Consider the following 12,202-nt stretch of genomic DNA (forward strand, 5'->3'; position numbering starts at 1 on the left):
GCATTGCATTATTGTACTTATCTATGATTGTGCTGATCTTTAGTATGATTTGCATAAGTTCTAGGAGCAAAATAAGGCCATTCGGCCCACCAAGTCTACTCCACCATTCAATCATGGCTGATCTATCTTTCTCTCTCAACCCCATTCTCCTGACTTCACCCCATAACCCCTGACACCATAACTAGTCAATTTTACCAGCATGTATGCAAAAAAATTTCACTGTAGCTAGGTACATGTGACCATAAATTATCATTGTTCATTGTATTTCAAAAAACAACCCCCTCCCTTTCATTATAAGGAGTCACAAGAGACTGCAGATGGCGGAATCTTGCGCAGATAACAGACAGCTGGAGGATCACAAAGTACTGGAGTAACTCAGCGAGTCGGCAGCATCTTTGGAGAGAAGGAATGGGTGATGTTTCGGGTTGGGACCCTTTACCTATCCATGATCCCCAAAGTCTAACTCGCTGAGATACTCCAGCACTTTGTGTTCTTTTTTGTAAACCGGCATCTGCGGTTCCTTGTTTCTACATTTAGACTGCGGATGGTATATATAATGGTATATGGACACACTGATCTGTTCTGTATTCAAGCCTACCATATTCTGTTGTGCTGAAGCAAAGCAAGAATTTCATTGGCATATCTGGGACACATGATAATAAACTCTCTTGAATATTGAATCTTGGAAAGGACTCAGTGGGTCAGAAAGCATCTGTGGGAATGGACAGGCAACCTTTTGGGTCGAGACCCAATTTCCAGTCTGAAAATGTAGCCTTTGGAGAAATACTGCTGTCTAGAATCCTTCTGATACTGGACATGGGGTACTGAGTCTAGTGGAGACCCCCCTCCCCCCCCTCAAACAAGGGAAAGGATATTACCTCAGGGCACTTGAGTGGCAATGGTGCCATGTGTAAGGAAAAGGATGGTGCTAACACAACTGGGTTTAACATGATGTGTGGGAAGGAACTGCATTTGCCAGTTATACACCGAACAGACACAAAATGCTGGAGTAAATCAGCGGGACAGACAGCATCTCTGAAGAGAAGGAATGGGTGACATTTTGGGTCGAGTCCTTTCTTCAATTTTTTTGTGTCTACCTGCTTGGCTTGACCCGAAGCGTCATCCATTCCTTGTCTCCAGAGATGCTGCCTGTCCCGCTGAGTTACGCCAGCATTTTGTGTCAACCTGCTAGTTTCACTATTTGTATCCCTTCAATATCACCTCTTCCACAGTCAACAATGGACCATTGTGAGCTCCACCTTTCCTTGGTCATTGGTGCTGGCTCTGATTTGTTCTGTACCTTTTCATGCCTCTAGTTTCCCTCTCCTGTGACTCGGTCTGAAGAAGGATTTCGGCCCAAAATGTTACCTATTTTCTCCAGAGAAGCTGCCTGACCCGCTGAGTTAATCCAGCATTTTGTGTCTATCTTCGGTGTAAACCAGCATCTGCAGTTCCTTCCTAGACACTTTTCTTCAGAATGATTGATAGATGGAAACAAACAGCAGCCGCTCCCGTACATGTTATTCATTTGGAATTCTTTTAAAGTTTATTCTTAACCCGTTACCCTTCCCTTAATAAAATACATTCCACTCCATAGTTGGGAAATGCTAGGAGAGGCTTCAATGAGGAACAATAATGGACTGGGTACTGTTCTTGGCAACCTATCCATGTTCTCCGAAGATACTGCTTGACCTGCTGAGTTCCTCCAGCACTTTGTGTATCTGCAGTTGCTATAACTGCTGCATCTATCTATGTCTGTGTAAAAAGGCATACAGTGGAGGAAGGAACAGCAGATGCTGGTTCTAACCGAAGATGGGCAAAAAAAGCTGGAGTAACTCAGCGGGTCAGGCAGCACCTTTGGAGAAAAGGAATGGGTGACGTTTCGGGTCGAGACCCTTCTTCAGGCAAGTATACTGTATATATATACATCTGCTATAAACCAACATCTGCAGTTCCTTATTTCTGCATTTTGTTGCTTTTCTGAACATGACGATGTGAACAAAATGCAAAGTGCTGGAGGAACTCGGCAGGTCGGGCAGCAACTGTGGAGGGAGTGTTTCACATCATGACTTGGGAGCTTCGTAGGGTTTGTTCAGAAAGTTTCCGTGCCCAATTAGATGAAAACAAAAATGCATTCCCTATCTCCAGTCTCATCCCCCATGTGGCCTTGAACCCAGAGTCATGGGACGCAGGGGGAACACAAGGAACTGCAGGTGCTAGAACCTTGAGCAAAAGACAAAGTGCCAGAGGAACTCAGTGAGTCAGGCAGCATCTATGGAGGAACGTGGACAGGAGGCTTCAGGTCAGGATCCTTCTTCAGACTGGGACTGGAACCCTCTGGGGCAGTTCCTCTTGACCTGAAACATCACCTTGTCCATCTCCCCCATGGATACTGTGTAGGAAGGAACTGCAAATGCTGGTTTACACTGAAGATAGACGCAAAAAAAAACCCATTCCTTCTCTCCAGAGATGCTGCCTGTCCCGCTGAGTTACTCCTGCTTTTTGTGTCTACCCACAAGATGGTTAACACCTGCCTTAGGAGAAAACTTAACATCTGATGGAGAGACAAAGTAAGCTTTGTGGAAAAGAGCAAGCCATGGGGCCCATTGACTTACAAATTCAAAGGAGAAAATGGAGTTGGATTGAACACACCCTCATGAAACCTGCCACAAACATCACCTGGGAAGCCCTGAAATGGAACCCCCAAGGAAAAAGGAAAAGATGATGCCCCAGGAACAGCTGGAGAAGAGATGTCCTGGCAGAAATGTCTGAGAGTGGGCTCAACTGGGAAGATCTCGAAAGAACAGCCAACAGCCGAGTGTGGTGGAGGACATTTGTCAATGGCCTATGCTTCATAGAGGAGCAAAGGCCTTAAGAAGAAGAAGAAGAAGAAGAAGAAGAAGACAACAAGATGATCTGCAGAGTTCCTGGCTGCAGCACATGGTGTTATTGCTGATAGGGATGGGTTATGTGAAGTGCCCTCACGCCCCCGTCGCTCCTTGTTCAGTTTGGCGTTCTGTGCTCCATTCTGCTGATTCCACATTCTATTCTTTTGTGGTGACCAGGTGTTGCTATGGGTGCGGGGGCGAGGGGTGACGGACAAAGTGACCACACTGTTGGAACGGAAATGTGAGATCAAAACCATTTCACAGCAGCATGGTCGGTGTACAGCCAACTCCTGCCTCTTGAAGTGTTGGATCGACCTCTGGCCCTGAAAGGAGGACGTTGTTTTGTTTGCACTATCAATTGTCCGCCAGATGAAGTTTATTTACTCGACTCAAGACTGATTGGAGACAAGCATTTAGAGAGAACACGAGTCGGTCGCGGCATGGATGTAATTGAGCAACACACTAAATTCCTTCCAGCTTGTTATTGATTGGGTTCATCATTGTACAGGTAGGCTCCCTACTCTTAAATACAACACAAGGGTCTCGCAAAAAGCTGGAGTGACTCAGTGGGACAGGCAGCATCTCTGGAGAGAAGGAATAGGTGACGTTTCGGGTCGAGACCCCTCTTCAGACTGGTTTGGGATAAGGGAAACAATGGAAATAGACGGTGTTTAAGAAGGAACTGCAGATGCTGGAAAATCGTAAGGTACACAAAAAAGCTTGAGAAACTCAGCGGGTGCAGCAGCATCTATGGAGCGAAGGAAATAGGCAACGTTTCGGGCCAAAACCCGTCTTCGCCCTTCTGAAGAAGGGTTTCGGCCCGAAACGTTGCCTATTTCCTTCGCTCCATAGACGCTGCTACACCCGCTGAGTTTCTCCAGCTTTTTTGTGTACCATAGAAATAGACGAAGGTGTGGAGAGATAAAGAACAATGAATGAAAGATATGCAAAAAGTACCGATCATAAAACAAACAGGTCATTGTTAGCTGCTTGAAAGTGAGACTTGGGTGGGGGAGGGATAGAGAGAGAGGGAATGTCGGGGCTACCTGAAGTTAGAGAAATCAATATTCATACCACTGGGCTGTAAGCTGCCCAAACGAGAAATGAGATGCTGTTCCTCCAATTTGATTGGTACCTGGAGCTCTCCAATTGAAGTTAATACATGCCGCATCCGAATTCCAAATAGTTAACCGGGGAATTCTGCATTTGAAGATACAGAAGATGTTAAAGTGTGAAAACGCACATCTCCAGATTCAGGGACAGTTTCTTCCCAGCTGTTATCAGGCAACTGAATCATCCTACCACAACCGGAGAGCAGTGCTGAACTACTATCTACCTCATTGGGGACCCTCGGACTATCCTTGATCGGACTTTACTGGCTTTACCTTGCACAAAACATTACTCCTTTATCATGTATCTTTACACTGTCAACGGATCGATTGTAATCATGTATGGTCTTTCCGCGGACTGGATAGCACCCTGTAAAAGCTTTTTCCTGTACCTCGGTACATGTGACAATAAACTAAAGGAACATCTTAGAGATTGACACAAAATCCATCACCGTAGCTCTCCACTCTGTGCTGAGCCATCTGGAGCAGGGGCAGAGCTACGTCCGGATGCTCTTTGTGGATTTTAGTTCAGCCTTTAACACAATCATCCCGGACATCCTCATTGGTAAACTGGTCACTCTCGGCCTCCCCACTGTCACATGTGCCTGGATTAAGGATTTCCTCACAAACCGGCCCCAGACTGTGAGACTTGGCCCCCACCTCTCCTCCACTCGCAGGTTGAGTACCGGTTCCCCACAGGGCTGTGTGCTAAGCCCCCTCTTATACTGTCTCTACACCTACGACTGTAGTCCAGCCCACAACAACAACCGCATCGTCAAATTTGCTGACGACACTACTGTGGTCGGACTTATTTCAAAGGGAGACGAGGCAGCCTACAGAGAGGAAGTCCTGAAGTTGACAACCTGGTGCTCAGAAAACAATCTGGCTCTGAACACCAGGAAAACAAAAGAGCTCATTGTCGACTTCAGGAGGCACAGCACCGACTTAGTCCCCCTACACATTAACGGCGAGTGTGTGGAGAGGGTCAACACCTTCCGGTTTCTCGGCGTCCATATCGCGGCTGACATCTCCTGGACGGACAACACGACAGCGGTCATCAAGAAGGCTCAGCAGCGGCTGCACTTCCTGAGGGTCCTCAGGAAGCACAACCTGGACTCTAACCTGCTGCTGACCTTCTACCGCTCGTCCATCGAGAGCCTGCTGACATACTGCATTACAGCATGGTATGGCAGCTGCACCATGGCAGACAGGGAGAGGCTTCAGAGGGTAACCAGGACAGCGCAGAGGATCATTGGTTGCCCTCTCCCCTCCCTGATGGACATCTACACCTCCCGCTGCCTTAGCAGGGCAAAGAAGATCACCAAAGACAGCTCCCATCCTGCGTTTGGACTGTTCGACCTGCTGCCCTCTGGAAGGCGCTATAGGTGCATCAAATCCAGGACAAACAGACTCAGGAATAGCTGCTTCCCGATAATTATATCTACCATAAATTCAAATCCACACATGCACTGACTACACCGCCCAACACGGACTTCCATCTGTATATATGTATATATGTATGTAGCGCCGTAGAATTTGTGCACCTATTCCCCCCCCCCCCCCCCCATCTCCCTTCTGTTTTGTTTTTCTGTTTCTTGTTTTTTTGTGTAAAATTGTATGTATGCACTGAGTACGAGCAGCTTTCAGTTTCACTGTACATGTATAGTGACAATAAATGGAATATCTATCTATCTAAATGCTGGAGTAAGTCAGCGGGTCAGGCAACATCTCTGGAGGAATGGAATAGGTGACGTTTCGGATCGAGACCCTCCTTCAGACTGAGAGTCAGGGGAGAGGGTAACTAGAGGTTCAGAACAAAGCAGAGCAGGCACAAATGACCAAGGAAAGGTGGAGCCCACAATGGTCCATTGTTGGCTGTAGAAGAGGTGATAACAAAGGGATGTAGACAGTGAGACTAGTAGGACGACTAGGGTGGGGGCGGGACAGAGAGAGAAGGGATGCAAGGGTTACATAAAATTGGAGATTGCCATGTTCATACCACTGGGTTATAAGCTGTCCAAGCAAAATATGAAGTGCTGTTCCTCCAATTTGCGTTTGGCCTCACTCTGACAATGGAGGAGGCTCAGGCCAGATAGGGTCTGTATGGGTACAGGAGGGGGAATTAAAGTGTTTGGCAACTGGGAGTTGCCGACCATGAACCTTTAAAAACAGTAGCTGTTCTTCCAATTTGGTAGAAACAGTACAAATATGGTTCAGGTTGGTGTGTTTCCTCCAAAGACACTGGATCTACTAGTTATTGGAAAGTCAAATCCAGAAAGTTTCCATTGCAAGTAGACATAGAACGTACAATACTACAGCACAGGAATATGCCCTTTGGTCCACAATGTCCATGCCCAACATGATGCCAAGACCAACTCTTATCTGCCTTCACATAAACCATATCCCTCCATTCCTTGCAAATCAAGAGTCTTTTAATGTCATATGTCCCAAAATGGAACTCTTAATTTTTTAGTACATGCCTATCTAAAAGCCACTATTGTGTCTGCTGCCACCATCATCCCCAGCAATGCATTCCAGGCACTCACCGCCCTCTGTGTAAAAAAAAAACTTGCTATGTACATTTCCTTTACACTTTGGCCCTTTCAACTTAAAGCTATGCCCTCTAGTATTTGATATTTGCATCCTGGGAGAAAGGTTACGACTGTTTCCCCATCTATGCAGGTGCTATCACGACATTTAAGCAGGCACTATAACAACATTTAAGAAGCATCTAGACAGGGACAAGGATAGGAAAGATGTATTCCCTGTCTCCAGAGATGCTGCCTGCCCCACTGAGTTTAGTTTAGTTTAATTTAGTTTAGTTTAGAGATACAGGGCAGAAACAGGCTCTTCAGCCCAGTGAGTCTGCAATGACCAGCGAACCTCATACACTAGAACTATCCTACACGCAATTTTACCAATCCAATTGGCCTAAAAACCTGTACATCTTTGGAATGTGAGATGAAGCCAGAGCTACTGGAAAAAAACACACACATGTCAAAAAACCCACATAGACAGCAACCGTAGTCAAGATGGGTCTCTGGTGCTGTGAGCCAGTAACTCTATCGCTGCGCCACTGTGCTGCCCCAATTGCTCCAGCATTTTGTGAACATCCCCCTATATTGTTTTATGTCAGCAAAGGCATGAGGTAACGATATTAGAATAATATTTGCAGATCTGGTCTGACACTCGTAACAGCAGCATGTTATGCATTCTGATCCAGGCTAAAGACATCCGGTCTATAGATGGAGTTGTATGAAAATCTAGGACTAGTGGGAGAGGGCACTTACGGCTCAGTAATGAAATGCAGGCACAAAGAGACGGGACAAATCGTTGCCATCAAAAGGTTTCAAGATCGAGAAGATGACAGATTGGTAAAGAAAATTGCTGTGCGGGAAATACGATTTCTGAAGGTAAGAGCATGAATTATTAATCATTTGAAAGACATAAAATGTAATTCAAACTGTTCTTCTTATCGAGTCCACACACAAGATTAGGAGTTGTTCAGCCAGAGCTGAACACACATCTTGGCATCTGCATACGATGGTGTCTGTCTTGTTGCTTCTTGTGTGTGGTGGTGGAAAGATTGGTGGAAACAGGGGCAGCGACGAGAACGCTCTTTCCTTGATCCCATTTAAACTGTTATGAAGGAATCATTCATTGAAGGAAGATTTCCTGAATGTTTCTATAGGTACAGTAAATGCACCTTGGCACTTGGTGTTGAGTTGTATAAAATAGCACAGCCGAAATTCACGTTAAAATGTTTAGTTTAGTTTAGTTTAGCCACAAAATTGCGGAGTATCTCAGCAGGTAAGGCAGCATCTTTGGAGAAAAGGAATGGGTGACATTTCAGGTCGAGATTCTTCTTCAGACTGAGAGTCGCTGGTAATAGCTTCTTAGAATCCTAACCTCGACTTCCTCTAAACTGATGTCTCACTGAGTCTACAAGATACGTGACAGCTTCATACATGGGATTTGTCTTTGCAAAACCCCTCAACACGATGACAGATTTACGGCATTGGTGGCATGGATAGTATTACATGCCACCATTACATTAGGTAGGCTGTGAAATCTTCTTCTTGTGTTTGAGGCAGCAGAGGTTATGTAACGCCCTCCAGGCGTTGTAACCAGTTAGGCCTTCGGCATTCAGCTACAGCAGGGTGATGCCATCCAGTTTGACATCCGTAGGTGCCCGCCCTAAAAAGGGCGCATGCTCCGGGGTTGGCGCCAAGCCGCGGCGACTCAGGTTGTATTATTCCTGCTGCCGTCTCTGTTGTCGTTCGCCTGACTGAGGTGAGTTGACAGGGCTCGCCACGGGGAGGTCGACAACATGAGCCCCAGGCTGTGAGATAAGGAACTCAGGAGAGAAGAGCCGCGGAAAGTGAAGCCAGAGGATGGAAGGAACAGAAGTGGATGGGGGCAGGGGGAAAGGGGTAAGGGAGTACAAAGTGTGCATTCAGGTGGGGCACAGGGAAGAGAAGGGGAAACAAAAATGGGAGGGGGGGGGGGCTTTCTAGGTTAGTTATCTGAAATTGGAGAATTTTATAATGGAGGTAGGTGCAGGCATTTGTCAGGCATTTGAATAAAAGGAAAGATATAGCTAGCTCAAAGTGATGATATCCTTGTGAGTTTTCTTTCTTCAACCATAAATGGTGCATTTTTGTCCAAGATTTGTCCAAGATTAAAAATCTCATTTATATCGTATCTTAACTCACATTCTTCTGTTATAACATAAGGTTATAAGTATTAGGTATATGCTATCCAATCAAATCAGATTAGACTTTTAGATATAAAAGGCTTTAGGGAACTAATCTAATACATCATTTGGAACTCTTAAGGGCGTTTTTAAGGGTGGTTTGGTGGCGCAGCGGTGGAGTTCCTGCCTCACAGCGCCGGAGACACGGGTCCGATCGTGACTACGGGTGCTGTCTGTACAGAGTTTGTATGTTCTTCCTGTGACAACCTGGGCTTTCTCCGGGTGATCCGGTTTCCTCCAACACTCCAAAGACGTACAGGTTTGTAGGTTAATTGGCACGTAAATTGTTGTAGTGTGCAGGGGTGAACGCTGGTGAGCATGGACTAGGTGTGGGCCGAAGGGCCTGTTTCCACACTGTATCGCTAAAGTAAAAGTAAGTCTAAAGTAATTTTTTTTTTTTTTCTCTGTTCTCAATATTTGACAGCAATTTAGACACGAGAATCTTGTGAACCTTATTGAGGTGTTCAAGCAGAAGAAACGTTTATTCTTGGTGTTTGAATTTGTTGATCACACTGTTTTGGATGACTTGGAAAGATTTCCAAATGGGTTGGAGAGTAAGAGACTTCGAAAGTGCCTCATCCAGGTGTTACGGGCCACAGAGTATCTTCACAAGAACAATGTAAGTAAACACAAGCAAAGACACTTGAAACATAGAAACATAGGAAATAGGTGTACGAGTAGCCCATTCGGCCCTTCGAGCCAGCACCGCCATTCAATATGATCATGGCTGATCATCCAAAATCAGTACCCCGTTCCTCCTTTCTCCCCATATCTCTTGATTCCCTTAGCCCCAAGAGCTAAATCTAACTTTCTCTTGAAAACATCCAGTGAATTGGCCTCCACTGCCTTCTGTGGCAGAGAATTCCACAGATTCACAACTCCCTGGGTGAAAAGTTTCTCCTCATCTCAGTCCTAAATAGCCTACCCCTTAGTCTTAAACTGCAGCCCCTGCTTCTGGACCCGACCCCCTCCCCTCCCTTTGTTGTGCGGTTGCTGCTCAGTTAATTTACTAGTTCACTGGCATCTGCTTTAACTCTAATAATTAATTCACCTACCTGGCACTTTGTTAATATATTTGTTGATGTGCACATGGTTCTATGAACTCACGAGTGTTAGCCTCCCCATTAAGTACTTAATTCATGTGATCAATGATCCAATCATTTACTTGGAGGTGCGCCAGCTGCAAAACTATTTTTTAATTCACTGGTGATTGCTGCCACTTCAATTAATTAATTAATACGCATGTTTAATGCTGCATTTAATTTTATGTTCTCCTCCAGTTGCAGGAATCCTGTAGCTTGCTGCTTCTTCAATCGTGCTGTTTTCTGTTCATTAATTTAGCAATTTACTGTTTGCTTGCCGACTTAAACATTTATTAATGTACTGCTGCTGTGGTTTTGCTTTTGTGTGCTACTTCGTTCACTTAAATTAAAGTTATTTGTTTAAAACAATGTAATGTTAGAGTCATAGCATCTTACAGCGTGGAAACGGGCCCTTCGGTCCAACTTGCCTACGCTGGACAACTTGCCCCATCTACACATTCCACCTACCTGCGTTTGGCCAATATCCCTCTAAACCCAGGCAGGTGGGATTAGTGTAGATGGAACGTGTGTGGGAAGGAACTGCAGATGCTGGTTTAAACTGAAGATAGACACAAAAAGCTGGAGTAACTCAGCGGGACGGGCAGCATCTCTGGAGAGAAGGAATGGGTGATGTTCCAGGTCGAAGAAGGGTCTTGACCCGAAACGCCAGAGATGCTGCCTGCCCCGCTGAGTTACTCCAGCTTTCTGTGTCTATCTTGTAGATGGAGCATGTTGGTCGGCGTGGGCAAGTTGGGCCGAAGGGTCTGTTTCCACGCTGTATGACTCTACTAAAATCATTATCACAGTGCAATTGAGACATATTCAGTTATAATAACATGGTGGGTTGAACTGGCTGATCTGAATTTAATCTGTTTCCCCTTCCTGACTTCATCTGCAGATAATTCACCGTGATATCAAGCCTGAGAATGTCCTGGTCTCCGGGTCTGGTGTTGTTAAACTGTGTGACTTTGGCTTTGCCCGTACATTGGCTGCACCCGGAGAAACGTACACTGAATACGTGGCCACGCGTTGGTATAGAGCACCAGAGCTGGTGGTTGGTGACAACAAATATGGAAAGTAGGTACATATTGCGAAGAATCCTTCTCTTTCTCTAATTTAATTTTTAATTTAGTTTATTCATGCCACGTGTAGCGAGGTGCAGCGAAAAGCTTTTGTTGCGCGCTGTCCAGTCTGTAGAAAGCTAATACATGATTACAATCGAACCATTTGCAGTGTACAGATGCATGATAAGGGAATAACGTTGAGTGCGACGTAAAGCCAGCAAAGTCCAATCAAGGATATTCCGAGGGTCACCAAAGAGGTAGATAGTAGTTTAGGACTGCTCTCCGGTTGTGGTAGGATGATTCAGTTGTATTTTACTTGTATCACATGAATGTCGTTTGGGTTTATATTGAACATAGGCAGGGGTTGCTTCATTTATTTACTCCTTAGAGTCATGTTTGTGTCCCCTCTCTGTTCTCAGCAGTACTCCCCCCCCCCCCCCCCCCAGCTGCCGAGTGCCTTTTAGTTCTTAGCGGCTCCCCCACGCCTGGTCCCTTCCTTGTTCTCGCCCTCCACCCCCCCCACCCAGCACCGAGTCTTTATAGAAATGAATATAATCTTGAGGGAGGCACAGTGGCACAGCTGATAGAACCGCTGCCTCACAGCTACCAGAGACCCGGGTTCAATCCTGACCTCGGGTGTTGTCTGTGTGGTGTTCGCACGCATGACTGTGTGGGTTTCCCCCGGGTGCTCTGGCTAACACCCACATCCCAAAGACGTGCGGGGTTGTAGGTTAAGTGGCCCTCTGTAAATTGTCATGGTGTGGATGAGAATGCGGGATAAGACGGAACTAGTGTGAACGGGTGATCGCTGGTCGGCATGGACTCGGTGGGCCGAAGGGCCTGTTTCCGCGCTGTATCTCTAAACCAAGTGTGCAGCGGATGGAAGTGGAGGCAAAGAAATTGGAAATAACTACAAGTTAATACTCTGCGTCAGTTTGGACAGGAGGTTGTTGAGCAGGATTATGATATTAGGTGCATGCGGGGCAACGGGAACATCCATAGTGACTAAAGCCTCTAACTCCTCTAATGTTCAAAAATGCTTCGTAGGAAGTAACCGATTGCAGTAAATACTTCTATAAAAACTTTTTTCTAGGCCAGTGGACATTTGGGCATTTGGCTGCATGAGCATTGAAATGGCGACGGGCAGTCCTTACCTGCCAGGAAATTCTGACTTAGACCAGATCCATAAGATCGTGACACAAGTGGGTGAGTATGAACACATAATTACAGGCATGGGTCAGAGCTGCTGCACCACACAAACATCGTCTTTTCTAATATCACAATATGTCATTTATCTTGATAT

General features: G+C 45.8%; 1 protein-coding gene across 1 annotated transcript in view; it reads left to right on the forward strand.

Moving 5' to 3' along the window:
- Window positions 1–2,895: 2,895 nt before the first annotated feature.
- The window catches only part of LOC129701797 (cyclin-dependent kinase-like 2), a 38,732-nt gene continuing 29,425 nt past the window's right edge, over window positions 2,896–12,202 (forward strand). The window contains exons 1-5 of the mRNA XM_055643237.1: window positions 2,896–3,396; window positions 7,221–7,410; window positions 9,178–9,372; window positions 10,734–10,912; window positions 11,993–12,105. Of these exons, the coding sequence (XP_055499212.1) occupies window positions 7,243–7,410; window positions 9,178–9,372; window positions 10,734–10,912; window positions 11,993–12,105 (655 nt within the window). The 5' untranslated portion in view covers window positions 2,896–3,396; window positions 7,221–7,242. The remainder of the gene's footprint in view (window positions 3,397–7,220; window positions 7,411–9,177; window positions 9,373–10,733; window positions 10,913–11,992; window positions 12,106–12,202) is intronic.

The sequence above is a fragment of the Leucoraja erinacea genome, chromosome 11 (genome assembly GCF_028641065.1).
Source record: "Leucoraja erinacea ecotype New England chromosome 11, Leri_hhj_1, whole genome shotgun sequence".
Taxonomy (NCBI): Eukaryota; Metazoa; Chordata; class Chondrichthyes; order Rajiformes; family Rajidae; genus Leucoraja; species Leucoraja erinaceus.